At 37.7% G+C, this 18,548-nt stretch overlaps 1 protein-coding gene across 2 annotated transcripts in view; it reads right to left on the reverse strand.

Annotated features, from left to right (window-relative positions):
- Window positions 1-484: 484 nt before the first annotated feature.
- The window catches only part of LOC111140890 (G3BP stress granule assembly factor 1), a 37,115-nt gene continuing 19,051 nt past the window's right edge, over window positions 485-18,548 (reverse strand). For both annotated transcript variants that reach the window (XM_022493139.1, XM_022493140.1), the window contains exons 5-12: window positions 17,277-17,367; window positions 15,605-15,698; window positions 14,220-14,421; window positions 12,714-12,815; window positions 12,167-12,278; window positions 11,836-11,964; window positions 10,999-11,108; window positions 485-7,654 (exon numbers count right to left, since the gene is read on the reverse strand). In XM_022493139.1, the coding sequence (XP_022348847.1) occupies window positions 7,448-7,654; window positions 10,999-11,108; window positions 11,836-11,964; window positions 12,167-12,278; window positions 12,714-12,815; window positions 14,220-14,421; window positions 15,605-15,698; window positions 17,277-17,367 (1,047 nt within the window). In that variant the 3' untranslated portion in view covers window positions 485-7,447. The remainder of the gene's footprint in view (window positions 7,655-10,998; window positions 11,109-11,835; window positions 11,965-12,166; window positions 12,279-12,713; window positions 12,816-14,219; window positions 14,422-15,604; window positions 15,699-17,276; window positions 17,368-18,548) is intronic.

Here is an 18,548-nt window from a genome sequence, read left to right on the forward strand (position 1 = left end):
TATAAACTTGGTATGGCCTTAATGCTGCAGTTCCTTAACTGTTTGGCTACCACCTTAAGCAGCGTGTTAAGCAATCGCTTCCTTAATGTAACATTTTTACTTCTTACTGGACTCTTCACCTGAAGCAACCAATTCCCTTGTACCCCTTACTCTTCCCCCTCTTTTGCATGAAATCATAAAAGTTATGGCAGTTATTTTTTGGCTTATTAAAAAACATCTATTTCCGCAGTTTGAAGATATAATGTAAAATTTCTGTGATACATGTATATAAATATATATTTATTGAACCATCCATATACACATATCCATGCTGATTCCAATGGAAAAAAATTAAAGTTTTCTGAAATTTTCTCTGTGGTTAACTCATAGTTGTTACTGTTTAACCAACTCTGTATGTGAAAAAAACTTCTGAAGTACTGTGATTACCTCAGAGAACCACCTACGTTTAATCTGAAAACATCATTTCACTTAAGACAAGGCTTTATGTTGGTTCATTCAAGAAATATTTATTGATAGGTACTATGGGAGATACAAAGATGACTCCGACACAGATCCTGCCCATTAGGAGCTTACAGTCTAGTAGGGGAGATAGAACACATACATGGGATACATGGTCAGAGCTATGTTTCAGTAAGATGAATCTAATATTGTGTTTAAGGTAGGGTGGGGGTCAGAACAGGTAAAGGAAGTTGAGAGGCCGTTGAGATTATCTGAGTGAGGAGGAAAAAGAAATGAAAGACTTGAGGTAGCACTGACAGGACTTAGCTGGAGTAAGAAAAAAAAACAGCAGAGGACTTAGACTTGTGGCATGGTGATGACATGAACTGAGAGAACAGTGGACTTGGTTTGCGAAAAGAAAGTTGGCACATAAAATTCTTCTGCATGGAACAAAGTGTCTGGATATAATGGGCACAGAAAGAAATGGCCTATCACCCAGACCAAAGATGGAAGTACCTCGGAATGACCAGTGACTTCCTCCCTCCTCTGCCCACCCCTCCAAACTCCCCCCAACAAATCCCTCCACTACGAATTGTCATAGCACCTACAATTTATTAAGTCCTATCTCTAGACATGCCTCACTTGTGAGAACGAAACAGAAATACATTTATTCAACCTAAAGAGTCATGTTTGAAGGACTCTTTCATGGAAGTCACTGTACCTTCTGGTGAAATAGAGGGATAATCCCCCAGTCCTTTTCCTCTAGGACCTTATGGTCTAATAAGGTAGTAAAACAGATACAGGTCATTCTATTTGTAGGTTGAAGGGGTAAACGATGAGCTAGAAGAAGGTATAAGGTGCTCTATGAACACACACTTTAAAAAATGAAGGTTGGGACAGAATCTCAAACAGGAAGGGACAATGTAGAAGGGGAAGCAGACAAGAATGAATTTGCTCCCCACTTCAAATTCTGGCCAAATCAACCCCAAAAAGGGGGCTCTCCACTCCTGCTGCAAATCTTTTCTCTTAGGAAAAGAAAAATGCTCTTGAACTGGGTCTTGAAAAAAGTGATTTTGATGGCAAGAGATCTGGGGAAGGGGGGACATAGATGCAAGTCTATCTTCAGGGAAGAAAGAAGGCACTTGAAGCCACAAAAATCAGCAAAGCCAGGCTTATTAGAAAAATTCTAAGTAGTTTAGCATGGCTGGAGCATCACACCTCCATGAAGAATGGGAGAAATCACTGGGAAGGAAGACCAGGACCCTGGCGCAGACACGGCGCCACCAGGCACTGACAGGTGCGCGCCTGAGACCAAACTGCCGCCCCTTAGGAGCTTACGGTTACGACAATACAGGTGGGGAAGCACCACAATGTACAGAATGCAAAATGCCGACGGATTTAGGAGAAAATTACAGCTGAGTTTCAGCTATTAACACATTAGGATACCCAATAGCTTTCGGACAGCTAGTAGTAAACCCATCCCTGAGGGGAGCACAACATCATGTCCTTAGACAAGAGGCCCTGGTGGAACTAGGCATTAAGATAGTTCTAAGAAAACAGAGAAAAACTGGGTATGAAAACTGAGCGACAGAAGCAACTGAATAAGCATATAAAATGTGGCTCCTTCCCTTTTCTCCCACATCCTGACCTCTAACAGTCCTGGCTTCCTACGGTGAACCTAGGGCAGAGTAGTGACCCTGAAAGGTACTTTATGTTACTTCTACAAGCCAATTTGGGACTCTGTGCTAATAAGCCATTCTCTGAGCCATCGATCTTTTGAAAAATGAAGGGCATGTACAAATTCTTTATTCCTTTCCAGCATTAACATTCTAGGATTCGAAGAATTCTAGGAGTCTCTCCTGCCTCTTATGGTTAATAATCAAAATGGGAAGAAAAACTTTAAATATCTGATGTTTCTCACTTAGAATTATGATTTTTTCCATATGAATCACAAACGATTATTCCCCCATCAGCTAGGTTCCTCCTCCACCCATTCTTCAAAATCAAACATCTACCTATATAGACTTATTTGTAACATGATGCGTTCTACATAATCTACTTAAGCATACACTGAATCTTTAAAGAATCTTCTCCCCTAACTGCTTTATGTCGGTTTTTTAGTATACTGTCTTCATTTAAAAGAGCCAAATCAGTGTATACACACTTCATAAAAACATTTAAGAATTTATACCAAATCCAAAGTCCAACAGGTGACATCAAAGCTTGGGGGGAAAATCAGTAACTAAGGTAGTTAATTATAGCAATAGTTAAAACTGCCTACATCCAGAATGAGAGATATAATCATCTCTCTAATTACTACCAAAAATATAGGCAAACATCCCATAAGCAGGTTTCTGAAAAATAAATACTTATTAAAGTCAATAATGAATTTTTGGTAAACATCCCTTAATTTGCTTTTTTAAAAGATAAAGACACACTAGATGGCTATAAATCCCTTAGGAATCTGACACTGGCCATATTCTGGAATACTCAACATGTACAGATTTCTGTAACTGGCCAGGTCACATGGTCTATGGAAGTGTAACTGTGAAACTGATTTCCCATACTACTTTCCTCTTGTAGGGAACTTAAAAACAAAACAAAACAAAACAAACAATAGACTACCAGGTTCAAGTGGAAACTGGAGAAGCAGAGACTGTCCAAGGTTTTCAAGGCAAGTCATATGATCAGAAAGTGGACAAGCTTAATTCTAAGCCAATATATAAATATAACCAAAACCAAAACCATGGGTTTTTTAGACCACTGCTAATCAACTTTTTACTCATTCAGGCCATAATGAGAGTTTCATAAAGCATGAGCAAATCAGACTAATTTCAGCATTAACCTGAGCTACATATTCACTAAGTAAGTTAGTTTTCTCTCATATGTGCTACCATTTCTTCTTTAATATAGTCTTGTAAGAGTTCATAAGCCTACCTATGGTCCCCAGAACCTCGATATCACAGTCAACAAATACAAATCCCAAAGGTATTACTACCTTAAAACCTGAAATCTTTACTGATCTAGTGCCACATGGCCTTTACTTGATCAGCAACTTCCCACACAAAATGTTGCTAAATTTCTAACACATTCTTTAAGATTTCTAAAACATTTGTGGAAAACTCTAATCGTCCACCACCCATCTGTGGTATATTATTAGGCAGTTATCTGGAATCCCATATTCAAATAAATGTTGAAGTTATTTTTTTTACAAGGTTCAAAATTACGAAGTCATCTCATTTGTATGCAGTTCCTGCAGAAATTCTTTTAAGTAGGAAACTTCAAGTTATCTGTAGATCAGTAGATTTGACAAATGCAACTATATTTACTTAAAAGGAACAAGCCACTCAGCATAAACAATGGTCTATAAATTTAAACCTCATAGAAAGATTATTTCCATATAGATTCTGTTTTCTATAAAGTGCCACGTTTCCCACTAAACTATTAAACTCTACAAGGGTTTTCAAATAAAGGGATGAAGAAAAGTATCAAGGATGGCAGTTATAAGAACAAAACACAACTGCTATAAATCCACCTGGATTAAGATATTATAAAAATATTGTTACCTTCTACATCCAGATTTCAAGGTTGTACTACACGTATTAAAACACAAGATGAGAAAATAACCTAAGAACAAGTCATTGTTACTGTGTTACCACCATCTATACAAATCAAAAGGAGCCCTGCAAAATCCGTTGTTTCCTTTTCTTGTTTACCTTAAAGGAAATGGAGAAGAGTAATATTAACTTGCCTCTGAATGTTTTACAGCCTCCAGTCTCTGTACTGTATTAACTTATTATGATCGTGTCCTATTCTTCAATATTATCACTCAAACGTAAATAGGTACACATTAGGGTTCTAGAGAAAAAGCATCAATTTTGGAGACCAATCTGCTCCTTGCTACATGGATCACTTCAAGGCCTAAAATTTAACCGTTCCGATGCAATTTCCTCACCTATTACTTTGGGGGAAAAAACAGCACCTAATCCACAGGGTAATTGTGAAAATTAGTTTTCCAACCTAAAACCAAAGTGCAGTTCAACCAATACTGTGGTAGTAACCTACCCACCACCCAAAGCCAATCAGTGATTTTTGGATTACCCTTTTCACTGTTCCCAGCAATAGCTCTAAAGTTGAGAGCACAGGAATACACAAGTAAAGCCCAACCTCACCACAAAAGGAAACAAATGTATTTTATTAAGGCCCAAGATCTTAAAAGATGAAGACGCATTGACCCAAACTAATCTTACTTAGCTAAAATACTCATGGGTGAAGGGTGTAAAGCTCAGCAGAAAATAACTGCACATTGGGTCATTCTTAGAGACAAAAAGTTGTATTTTAAAACCCTGAAAAGGTTGAATGTGATGAGCTGATGCTGCCTATAAAAAATCTTGCCCTAACCTGTTTTCACTTTCTCCATGTGTGAATACACAGTATCTAGGGTATCATGTTTATTCTATCAGCAATAATGTAAACAACGATACTGGGATTCTTCACAGTGTTAACCATGATGCTAAATCTGACATATAAAGTCCAATGCTATTTAAAACTCCACAAGCATCCCATGCTTGTGGGTTGAAATTACGTGAAGCAACCCTTTGTTTTCTAAGCTTAGGCAACAAGTTACAAGAAGCATCTAGCATATTGTTACTACCTCTTCAAATATTTCTTTAAAAACCACACATGGGTACAAATAAAGGAAAATGAGATTATCAATTCCCTGCAGATGTTACTTTAACTCCTGAAAGAGATTTCTATTTGCTAATTCATTTATCTGAGGCTATTTTTCATAGAATTGAGTCTTTACTCCAGTTGTCCCCATCCACCGCTCCATCCTCCATGTATTATAGGGAATGAGGAATATCCATGATCTCAATGGAGTTTGCTTTATTTTTGTGAAACATTTGAAATTGTCGGCCCCACCCACTAAAAGCCAGATGTAGGACTCCTCTTCCCTCCTCCCCAAATCTCACCCATTTCCGAGTGCCCTCTAGGATGTATTAACAGCCTGGGTTGAGAATCACTGCATCCAGTTGGTGCCCCTTAACTACTCAGTGGGAAAAAATGCCTAGTGAAATGTATGGATTAACATTTACTTGTGAAAAATGATTTCTAGGTTATCCATAATTTATGACCCTTACAGTTACTAAAACTTAGTATTTTTTTTTTAAAAACAACTCCAGCTAAGTTTTTTTTTTTTTTTTTAATTTCCACCACAGGCTTAATATAAGCTACAAAAGTACAAGCTGAATGTCTTCCAATTATCACTGGCCTGGGCCAAATGAAGTGGTTACCAAATAGTTATTTAAGCTGACCCAAAAACAGCCATGTGACTCAGTTACAGAAGTTTCTTTATGAAGGAGATGTTGCCAATTTTCAAATATTTTAGGTACTGAGGACTGATAATATCAAACTTCATTTTAGTTTAAGACTACACCCTTCAGCAAACCTAGAGTTTCCCAGTAACAGCAAAACAAACATTCCTATTCCTACTCATATACTATCCTCAAACAGTCCTAATGATGAACACTGTTAAGAAACTGTTAAGAAAATAAATAAGTTAAATTTGACAACCTTGTTGTCCTTCAATTAGTATGACAAGTTATCACACAAAGGCTTGCTTCACAAATGTGTAAACAAAACCTTCACCCACCTCACACACAGCACTCAAGAAATTAACATACTATGTAAAACGAATATTAGTCTATATTGCCAGGTTAAATTTTCTTCCAGAAATATTTTAATAAAAATTGGCCATTTCCAAGAAACACCCACTGCATGCCCATCAATAAAAGATAACCACTAACAAAATAGAAAATTTACCATATGGCTATGATTTAAAGAAAAAAAACGGGCACTCAAGCACAAAGTCCAATATTAAAGTCATATTCCTTTTTATGGGCTATGATTAGGATTCTGAATAGATACCAAAATAAAACTTAATACAAATGGTGGACTATTTAGGTCAAAGGACCTCTATAGAAGCATATCTGTCCTTTAAAGGCATTCCAGTTTGAAACTCAATTTTAAAAATAAGGCATAACAAATGAACAGAACACATACCAGGTGAAAGAGGGATTCTTCAATCCCCAACATACTCTACACCTGATAAAACAAATCTAGACTTTTTTTTTTTTTTGAATTTTTCTTTAAACAACTGCCAAGGCTGGAATCAAAGATAAAGAGAAGGCACAACAGTTTGCTCTGGTTTTGTGTTATTTGGATTTTGGGGTTTCTTTTTTGTTTTTTGGGTTTTGTTTTTTTTTTTTTTTTTTACAAATACAAATTAAACATGAAAAACACTCTACTTCAAAAGAAATCTAAATCAGTTGCATTCTAGACATTTAAAACCTATCCCACAATTTAAATGGTAAAAACAGTAGGCTTATCATTGTTTTGTGATCACATATCAAAAGGAAAAAAAATTCTACTAACACCTTTTATTCAGTTTTTAACCATACCAGCAAGAATCAAAACTGTCAATTTTTCTAATGGCAATTTCTACACACCAGAAGGTAGTTGTGACTCTCAAAGAAGAAACAATTTGGATTTTTCCTGCCTTCAAAATGTTTATCAAAACCTGTGTTTCTCACAGGCTTTTGAAACACATAGAAAATAAGAACTATTCCGATGAATGAAACATACCAAATGTCAGTAATAAGCCAGACACATTCCTTTGGGGAAACGGCTGTTAAAAAAAAAAATCCAGTCTGTATATGCAAAGTAAAGCAAGGAAATTCAGTCTTTTTCTCTTCTTTAAAAATCTGTTTTTCCTAAAATATCATTCCACAAAATTGGAAGTGAAGGACTAAAAGGTGAGGAAGAGGGAAGGGCAGGAGAGGGAGCACACATCATTAACACAAAAAGTAAAATTGTACAAACTTAAGCAGTTTATAACAGACTTGGGTCAAACTCCAGGATACCAAACGCTGGTGTAGTAAGAAATTCACCATTCTGCAGGAGCTAGTAGAAGATCTGTACTGCTGCGTGAAGATCAACGAAGAGCAATTCACTGCCTTGGCGCAATTCCCCTTCCCACTCCAAATCCTGGCTTCTGCACCATGCCTCCACGGGGAGGGCCTCTCATTCCACCACCCAGCCCACCTCGAGGGCCTCCAGGTCCCCGCAGGCGGTTATCTCGACGGTCCCCTTCCCGGGCAGCTCGGGTCTTCTTCTCCTCGACATTCAGCCGGACCTCACCTCTGAACATGATGGGCTGTAGGAATCAAGGTAAGCAGACTTACACAGGGCTTATGGGCTATCAACTACCAAATATAAAAGAAACAAAGCTATTACAAAGAACCAGCAGCTTACAATTCAGCTACATTCTCAGTTGTTTTTATCTCCAACTCAGAACAGGTAATATGCAAGCTAGTTCGAAAGAAGACAATTTACCACATGGCAGTACAAGTAAGTCTCATTGCACTTTTTAGAGCAAATCTTATTTTCCCACAGAATGACATAAACAGAGTAATATAAACAAGAACTGCCACCTTCCCCACGGATTTGAGGGCTTAGAATAATCTTCCATCATCACCTAAGGTGAAGACTGCTGTACATGATTTATGAGAAGTACATATCCATCTTGAAACATCATTAATTTCATCTAAACAGAACTGTAACAAAATGCTATTTGCGTTTACAAAATTTTGGGAAATACTGAAGACTAAATAAAGATAAGAGCTTAGCGAAGGTAAAAAAGATAAATCCACACTACGTCTTGGGCCTTCCTTTTAGCCAAACAGATCTAAAGTAGAAAACAAACAGTTACTCGAGATTCCAATGAACTCAATTTATGCTCTTCACTGGCATGCACTGGTTTTCTAAGTGACATATTTCTTTAAAGTATCTAACACTGCTTACTCTGCAAAGAATTGTTCTGTATAGTTCACACCTACTATCTCATTTAACACTCACAACCATCTGAGGGCTATCATTACATCTACTTGAGAGATGAGAAAACTAAGGGCCAGCAAGGTTAAGGAACTAACCCACAGGTCACAACATCATGAGCGATGGAAGCTGAATGTAAATGAAGGCATCCTTGGAGGCAAGTATACACTTTACACCACAACGCTACACTACAGCCTGTCAAACACCATAGTCATCAGTCTTACAGAAGCTATTTCTGTACAAATACAAAATTACCGAAGAGAGTATGGTAGGAGTGCCAACACAGTGAGAAGAGGGAAAGGCACGCTTCACCTGAAGCTCCCAAAGGACAAAGGAGTGATATGAAAGTACACATGAAGAAACCTGCATAATGGGAGGGAGGAGGAAGCTTTTTTTTTTTTTTTAAGATTTTATTTATTTATTTGTCAGAGAAAGATCACAAGCAGAGGGAGCGGCAGGCAGAGAGAGAAGGAGGCTCCCTGCTGAGCAGAGACCCTGGAATCACGACCTGAAATGAAGGCAGATGTTCAAATGAGCCACCCAGGCACCCCAAAAAGGCCTTTTTAGAACTCTAATAGTAACACATTTAAAATTTTGATTAGGGGTTCCTGCGTGGTTCAGTTAAGCAACTGCCTTCAGGTCAGGTCATGATCCCAGATCAAGCTCCATGTCGGGCTCCCTGCTCAGCAGGGAGTCTGCTTCTCCCTATGCCTCTCCCCCTGCTCATGCCCTCTCTCACACTCTCTCTCTCAAATAAAATCTTTTTAAAAAAATAAAATTCTGATGTATTTGTACTTGTACATTTATAAATATGTTAATACTACAATATTAAAAATATTTATCTAACTTTTTAATATTCACACTACATCAATCTCTTCACATATTAATCTGAAGCCCTGTTCCAGGCAGTATTCTATATACAATGAAAAAATAAAACAATATTAAAGTCTGAAAGATAAGGGGAGAGAGGTTGGGGCTGGGTATGTTTCAAAAGGTTGTAACTAAAGACATCTCTGAGGTGTTATCAAAAGGGCAGAAGCAATCTGAATGAGAAAAATGTACCAAACAACTCCTTTCTGAGTAAATTTTATTTCAAAATATTCTCATGCACAAAGATGCACGGGCTTATCTGGGTGCATTAAATGAAACAGACCCCTTACCTTGGACAACTAAGAGGCCAGTTACCAGGTCTGACCTCTTTTGGCCCACTGAGAATAACAGATCCTCTAAGGATGAATTCAAGCCTGCACCAAAAAGACTGGCCACTGGATCTTTCTTGCATGCTGAATAATGGATTTACACACAAAGCCTATGAGACATTTCCAAGTTCAGTATTCTGTGGCTATGCTAAGATAAGCCACCATTCTCTACTCAGGAGATGCTTCATAAAAACAGTGGTTGAAGAGTTTGAAAGATAAAATACACAGTCACAGATTAAGGCTCACATAATGTTAGAACCACCACATTAAACCATATACCATATATAACCATCAACACTGTGAAGAACATCAGATTCTGTGGAACCTCTGGGAAATAATGATCTACATGGTTAATAAAATGTGTAGTTTTAATCTGCAGAGACTGAAAGATTAGCTGTTGCCGAGCGCTGGGGAGAGAGGATACGGGAAAGGACTGCTTAATGAATAAAGAGTTTACTTCTGATGAAAATGTTTTCTAGCAAGACAGGTTGCACAACAACGTGTAAAATTAAAAGCCCTAATTTTACACTTTAAAATGGTTGATTTTATGTTATGTGAATTTCACCTCATTTTTTTAAAAGATTTTTTATTTACTTATTTGACAGAGAGATCACAAGTACAAAGAGAGGCAGGCAGAGAGTGAGAGGGAAACAGGCTCCCCGCTGAGCAGAGAGCCCGTTGCAGGGCTCCATCCCAGGACCCTGAGATCATGGCCTGAGCCGAAGGCAGAGGCTTTAACCCACTGAGCCAACCCAGGTACCCCATCACCTCATTTTTTAAAAAGTGAGATTTTTAAACTCTCACACACCCATCTCAGTAAATAAATATTTACACTTTTGTTCTTCTCTACTACTACTACTACGACTAATACTAAAAAGTGATTTTTTGCTAATGAAAGATGTGGGGGGAGGAAAGGGCTCCTTAAGAACTACACAGTAATAAGATTCCAATTCTACAAAATCCCTCTTATTATTAGAAAGTGACTGGTAAGAAGAGATCTGTTAATAAAAGTGGTTCCAGGCAGGCTGACTCCAACCTAGACAAGTCAGAGAATAAAAGGAGAAGCTCCTCATAGTTAGGCCCAGAAAACAGTCATTTATCAAAATTGCCCAGAGAAAGCTGGCTCCTAAGTTACCCCCGCTCAAAGTTAACACTGTATTTCATCTCCAAAATCAGAAACGCACTCAAGGAAAGAGATCTGCATAAATTTCAGTGCACTGGTAACTGTTAGTTATTTCAATCTTTTCATTCAATGGCTCCAAAATTAAGTTATTGTAGACAGAAGTTTTGTTAAACTTTCAGGCAAGTCTTTTAAGAGTATGGCCAATCATTATGGAATTTATTACCCAAATATGTGGGAACTAACTGTACTTTACTCCTAAGACACAGTTTGAAGGGTGAATACATTCAAAGATCCAAGATACTCTTGTCAAAATAAAGAAAAAAATCAAGATGAAAAACTGCTTACCCTGTTGCTAAGGACCTTCTGAACAGGCTCAGAGTCATCAAACACAACAAAACCAAAATTGGGTAATTTCCCGCCACTGTTAATGCGTAGCTCCACCACATTCCCATAACCTGCGAGAGAAACACAGATTCTCAAATAACTGATTAGAACACAATTCCAAATTCCAAAATAAGAAGTGCCATTAAGTATAATACACACTGGACTTCAAAGACTTAATAAAGAAAAACAAAATCTCTCATTTTCACATGTTGAAATGTTTTAGATACAATGGGTTAAATAAAATATTTAAATTCTCCAGTTTCTTTCTACGTTTTAAAATACAACCAGTAGGGCACCTGGGTGGCTCAGTTGGTTAAGCGACTGCCTTCAGCTCATAATCCTGGAGTTTTCAGGACTGAGTCCCCCATAGGGCTCCCAGCTCCATGGGGAGTCTGCTTCTCCCTCTGACCTTCTCCCCTCTCATGCTCTCTCTCACTCTCTCAAATAAATTTTTTTTTAAAAATCTTTAAAAAAAAAGAAAATGTAAAATATGTCCACTAAAAAACTTAATATTATGTATGTGTCTTATGTACTTCTATCGGACAACATTGCATTAGATGAATCAAGTGTTTAAAACTCAACCTACTTAGGGCATCTGGGCGGCTCTATCAGTTAAGCGTCTGCCTTCAGCTGGGGTCATGATCCCCAGGGTCCTGGGATGGAGTCCGAGGTTGGGCTCCCTGTTCTGCTTCTCCCTCTGCCCCTCCCCCGACTTGTTCTCGGTCTCTTGTTCTCTATTAACAAAATCTTAAAAAAAAGAAAAATGTATAAATCAAAAATAAATAAAACTCAACCTACTTTGAAAAAAATCTTTAAGCTCCGATTTGTCCACTTCATGTGGCAGATTGCCAATGAAAAGTTGGTGACTATCAGGGTGTCTCACAATTCTTCGGGGCTCAACATCACCTTGCTCACCAGCTTCACGGACTTAACAAAAACAGCAATGAAAGACAGAGAAAGACATTTTTCAGTGACTATTTCATTCAATAATTTTTTTCTCCACCCCTAAACCCAGGTAATTCCATTAACTCCAAAATTTTTTAAAGTAGAAAGTATCAACCACCCCTAAGAAACAAGCTCTCACCTCGTATTGCCCCCACCTAGAGAAGTCACCCTTCTGAGCGCTTACTTGGTCTAGGTCCCCTCTGGGGAGGAATATTTATTCGTTGTTCTCGCACTCTCTGATCCCTCTGAGGTCTCTGCGGTGGAATCTGAGATTCAGGCTTAGACTCCGGACGAGGCTGAAAAATGTAGAAGTCAACTTCTATGTAAAAACAAAGCAAGCTGACCTTTTTTCTTATAAAGTTTCTTCGCTGACAATTACGTTTAAAAGAGAAAATGACAGGGGCGCCTGGGTAGCTGTCAGCTGAGCATCCGACTCTGGGTTTCAATTCAGGTCATGATCCCAGGGTCCCAGGATGCAGCCGGATGCGGTGCTCCGAACTCAGTGCAGAGTGGGCTTGCCCGTCCCTCCCCTCGAGCACAAATGCACACTCATGCTTTCTCTCTCAAATAAATAAATCTAAAGGAAAAAATGACAATTCTCTCACAAAATTACTAAAAAACCACCTCTTCTCTACTCTGTGTACCAGTTCCAACATTCTCTAAACCTACAATGAAACCTGATGACATGAAATACAGGCAAATGTGCCTAATATACAAGCTTAGAAACTCACCTGTGAAGCTGGTACTTTAACAACATGAGGTGGTATCCCAGTAACTGGAACAGCTCCACTGGGTGGAAGGTTCTTACTGGTCACAGATGCCCAAGAAAATGTCTAAAGGAACAAAAACATTAGTTGATTACCCGTATCAAAAGAACATAAAAGCTGTTAGTTCTTCTTTTCTTATATATAGTAATCACATTTTCGCAGGTAGAATAGAGTAAGTATCTCAAGATTCCTTTTCTCCTTCTACTTACAAAATTTAGTACTAAAATTCCCTAGGACTAGTCATCAAGTATAGCAAAAAATCAAAGGTTTAGCATCTTAAGAAGCTCCTTTTAGGGCGCCTGGATGGCTCAGTTGGTTAAGCGTCTGCCTTTGGCTTGGGTCGTGATCCCAGGGTCCTGGGATTGAGCCCCACATCCGGCTCCCTGCTCAGTGGGAAGCCTACTTCTCCCTCTCCCACTCCCCCTGCGTGTGTTCCCTCTCTCGCTGTGTCTGTGTCAAATAAATAAAATCTTAAAAAAAAAAAGCTCTTTTCACTCAATTTCAGGTTTGTGAATCAAAGAAAATTCTTCCCTCCAAAACCAGTTCTTCCTCCCATGATTCCCCCAACTGATGGTACAAGCATCAATTCAATGACATCAACTTTCGAATTACCTTAACACCTTTTCAATCCATATCAAATTTACCAAATCTTCCTATTTACCTTGTATCTTCACTGCCACAACCTTAACCCGAGGTTATCAGTATTTCTCACCAGGACTACAACGGCACCTTCCCATTCCAGCCTACTTTTCTACCTGCAAGTTGAAGTCATTTCACATTTCTCTTTCCTACTCCCCTAATCACTGCCAGAGAGACACCAAGAATACTATGTTTTACCAATAGTTCCCATACCTAGAATAATGCCTATCACAGAAGCACTTGAATTAACTGATAAATGGCATACGAACCCTGATCCCACATATAAAGCATTAAAACATATTCCTTCATAGAGCATCAAATGCAAAGGTTCTGTGATTTCAGTTATGAGGACTAACTGCAAAGTTTCAAATTTTTGAAATCAAGTATTCTAATTAGAAGAACAGCTACATTTCACAGTTTCTACTTCTACTGTAAAGTTATCCTCAATTAGATTTCAGGAAAAAAGCAGGAGTAAGTCTATTGTGCCATAGTATTTTTCAAAAAGATACACTATCACTTACTGGTTTTAAGAAACAAGTTACGGTTTGAAACAAAATATTTAAAAAATAAGAGGTTAAGGATATGGTGATAAAAGAGCATCTGAAATTTCTGCTCTAATATAAAGTATTCAAGTTGCCTTGGGAGGGGAGGACAGTTACTTACATAAAATGATATGCAACTTACTTCTTATCTGAGGTATGGCTCAATATGTAAGAAATTTCCCTGAACCATAAAATGTGCCTACAAAAGCCAATGTAACAATAATAAAGGAAAAGAAAGATCTTTAAAAATAAACCAGAAACAGAGTAAGAATAAAGACACATTGCATACCCTCAAGTCTTCCTGTACTGTCTGAGTTATGTCTGTAGGTGCTGGGGAAGAACTCTTCTGTGCATCCTCAGGAGCAGTTTCTTCCAGTACTGGCTCAGACTTTTCCTCCTGGATTTCAGACACAGGTTCCTGTTCTTGTTCTGGTTCAGGATCTGGCTCTGGTTCAGCAACAGGTTCCTCTAAATGTTCTTCTAAGTCATTGCTTTCATAGGAAAATTTGAGAAATATCATTCTGCCTCTACTGATTTAGCAAGAAATTCCCAAGTGTTTATTAACTATAGAGACCTGAACCAAAAAATAGCTCCCTCTCTCCAAAAAAAATCTAGGAATTCCATATCTGAATATTAAAACAAGACAACTTTTTAGTAGAGCACTCAATGACCAAATCTTAACTGCAATCAGATTTGCTAAATTCTGATAAGCAAATACATCAAAATAAATCGAAATGAACCAAATTATGATTTCTGTTACAACACAAAAACCTCTCACAATTTACCTACTACATATAACAAAAGATTAATAGGCTGTAGGAAAGGGGGAAAGAGTTTTCCAAAGGGTATAGTTGTAGTTTTGCGAGATGAAAAGTTCTAGAGATCTGTTGCACAATTATATGCATATAAACATTACTACACAATTCACTTAAAAATGGTTAAGAAGGTAAATTTTATATTATGCAATTTTTACCATCAAAAAAGCCTCTCATTATAAAGAAATTTTAGTTACGATTCAGAATACTAGCTCTTAAAGCACAAGCAATGTTAATGTTGCAGTTTTTCCCCCTGAAATTCTAATTTGGCATGTTTGTGGTGGGACAATAGATTATTTTCAACTAGCAACCCAGGTGAGTAATGTGGTTATAGTCCATCACCACACCTTGAGAAATACATAAAAATATCCTTTAATCACGAAATACTAACACCAACAGTTTCATATCACATGGCATCTAGTAGATATTCATTTCTATTCCTATCAAACAAATTTCTGTTCTGGATACAGAGGAAAAAACACAGCTTAAGACAGTCACACGTTTAGTGTCTGAGTTAATTAATGAAACTAACTGCTATTTAATTCATGTCTGAATTTTTATCAATTTATGCCTGATCTTTAAGTCCTTGAACAAATTTATGCCCCCCAAAGCACTTAATCCAATGCCTTCATGTATTAAATACTTGATAAGAAATCCCAAAACCTATTTTTCACTTACTGCCAAGCAAGTTATAGCATTTTTCTCAGCTCAGATAATCAAAAGCAAAACCTTTTTTCTAAGAAATTACTGTTCTATTCTGACATAATTCTGAGAGAATATGACCCCCCTCTAACAAAGGGGAAGACAAGACAACCAACTTCTCATGCAGCTCCTGACAGATGAACAAAGTTTTTCTTACCTGACGGTCTGATCATAGAAAGTTCCAGAATCATCGGGTACCACCTCAGGTGTCTGCTGTCTTTCTTCAGGTTCCTCTACCTCTTCCTCAGATTCTATGTAAGAAAACAAAATTCAAGTAATTAGTGCTTATTTAATTCTCAAATAGAGATGACCCTTGCACAAGAGGGTTTGAGCTGTGCGGGTCCACTTATACGCAGATTTTTCTGGACAAATATATACGCTACAATACTATAAATGTATTTTCTCTTTCTTATAAAGGTTTTTAAATTTTATTTATTTTACAGAGAGAGACAGAGACAGCTAGAGAGTGTACACAAGCAGGGGGAGTAGAAAAGAGAGAAGCAGACTCCCTGCTGAGCAGGGAGCCCGACTCAGGGCTAGATCCAGGAACCTGGTATCATGACCTGAGCCAAAGGCAGACGCTTAATGACTGAGGCACCCAGGCACTCCCCCTTATAAAGATTTTAACAGTACTTCCTTTTCTTTACCTTAAGAATACAGTATATAATACATATACAAAATATGTGTTTATTGACTATTTGTTATCAGTAAAGTTTCCAGTCAACAATGGGCTATTAGCAGTTTAATTTTTATAGAGTGAAAAGTTACACTGGGATTTTCAATTGTGGGGGGGCGGGGGTGTGGAGTGCTCCTAACCCCCATGTTGTTCAAAAGTCAGCTTTCTATTTACTTTCACAATGCTCATCATTATCAAAAAAGTAATGAGGTGGGTGGAAGAATGGGTTAAATATGTGTTGGGGATTAAGAGGTGTATATGTAATGAGCAATAGGATTATATGAAATTATGGAATCACTTATCTTACATACGAAACTAAAATAAAAAGAAGTAATGAAATAAATAAAATAAAGCAAATGCTGCAATTTGGTGGTATCATGGCAAAGGCTCTAAGGACAGAATTAAGGCTATTACAGTGTTTGGGTTACGAACATGGGAGTCTGAGGTCATACTGTCCATAGTCCAATGCAGGCTCCACCACCTAACTAGCTATACAGTATCAAGCAAATTACTTCTCGGCATCTCAGTGCCCTAATCCATTAAATGAGAACAGTACTTAAAGTACTTACTTATAAGCCTGTTGTATTACACAATAAATATAAAGCACTTAGACTCATTTCAGCCATATAGAAAACACTAATACACTGACTATTATTAGTGTTTAGAGACAATTCGTCATGGCTTTCTCATGTATCTGCACATCTTGTTACGAACTATCTTTTAAGAACATTTATACAGCAAACAGCCTCAGAAAAATAGTGTCTCCCTCCAGAGCACAGGGCAGGTATGTTTACTGCCCATTATAAAGATTTTGATTCCTTAAACTTAAGGTTCCACTCCTATAATGAACCCCACTCCAATGCAGGTATCATCTGGACTTCATGGTGTCCTGTGGAAATTGTGGCAAAAATGCTTAACACTGTTGCAGTGAGTAATTACCTATTATTAAGGAGTTTTAGGTCTTCCATGAAAAAAGCTAACCTATCAGTTCCACATAGGTTCAAAAACTCAGACCCTTCCTCCATCTTGACAATTAGAAGTTATTAATGAAGAATATAGACTGTAATAAAAACATTCAAGAAACCCATACTCTCTTCAAGTCAACCTCATGCCATCAAAAAAAAAATAATAATTATTTAGACAATTAACTTACCCTCCTGAGGCTCAGTTACAAAGCCACCAAAGACCTCATCTTGGTATCTGAAGATATCATTGTGAACGTAGAATTTATTTGCAACAGAGCCCTGCAATGCCAACAAAAACTTTTCATTTATTCAGCAGACTTTCAAAAAGCCAAACCACCCTACACCAGTGATTCTCAGCTACGGAAAATATGCACCAACAGAAGACATTCGACAGTGTTTGGAGAGATTTCAGTTTTCACATGGGGAGTGCAACTGAAGCTTGAGAAGAGAGCAAGGGTGCTGCTAAACATCCCACAATGCACAGAACAGCCAGCCACAAGAAAATTATTTGCCCAAAATGTTAATAACACCATGAAAAACCCTGCTCTACATTACAGCCATTAAAAACCACAGTCAAATATATTGCTTCCTTAAAATACCACCAGACGAATATCCAAACATTAGTAAAACTCTAAGTATATAAGATGCCACACACCTCAAATCATTTTTTGAACAATAAATACATACTACCAACCGCAGCAGGTATTTAAAATTCCCTTAATCTGTATCCAACAATATTGATATAAGCACTCAATGATGGTACAGCTGAAAGGTTTGCCCACACTAGGCAGAAGACACATCAGAGTATAAATCCAACTATGTCATAACTAGTTACTCAGTGTCTAACACTGTCTCATTTGTTCAAAAAAAAAAAGATACCATCTTACAGCTTTGAGTATTAGTATTTGCTTTGAGACAGTTCATGTAACAATGCATCATACTAAGATAATGTTAGATTCTTCCTCTTTAACAGGAGAAGGAACTTTAACTGGAAATAATTGGTAATCATATCCCACATGATTCTTTGTATAGTTAGAAGTCCATCAAGTTTTACTCTACAGGTAATCTAAGCCATCCTCTAAAATTCATGACTAAAAACCTGTAATTTTTCAAAAAGATAGTAAGTATATTCTAAGAGTAAAAAGATTGGGGCTTTAGATTCATCATTCCAGACAGAAAATTATCTTAAGGATAATGCTAGAGAAAACATCTAATCACTACTGAGCCACTTCCACATGCTTATGGAGATAGGTGCCCTGACTCTATTCAGTCTGCACCAGTCAGAAAGACAGTACAAATGTAATTACTCAAATAAACGTGTGGCCCTTTCGTGACAAGCATGGTTAACTAAAAAGAACCAGGACTCCTTGAAGAAATAGCAGATGCCAAACAGGAGCTGGGGCTGGAGCAGGGAGAGTCCAAGATGAGACTGAAACATCTTGTTTCACAAAAGTTATGAA

This window comes from Enhydra lutris, unplaced genomic scaffold, assembly GCF_002288905.1.
Source record: "Enhydra lutris kenyoni isolate GAN:26980312 unplaced genomic scaffold, ASM228890v2 scaffoldscaffold5, whole genome shotgun sequence".
NCBI classification, from domain to species: domain Eukaryota; kingdom Metazoa; phylum Chordata; class Mammalia; order Carnivora; family Mustelidae; genus Enhydra; species Enhydra lutris.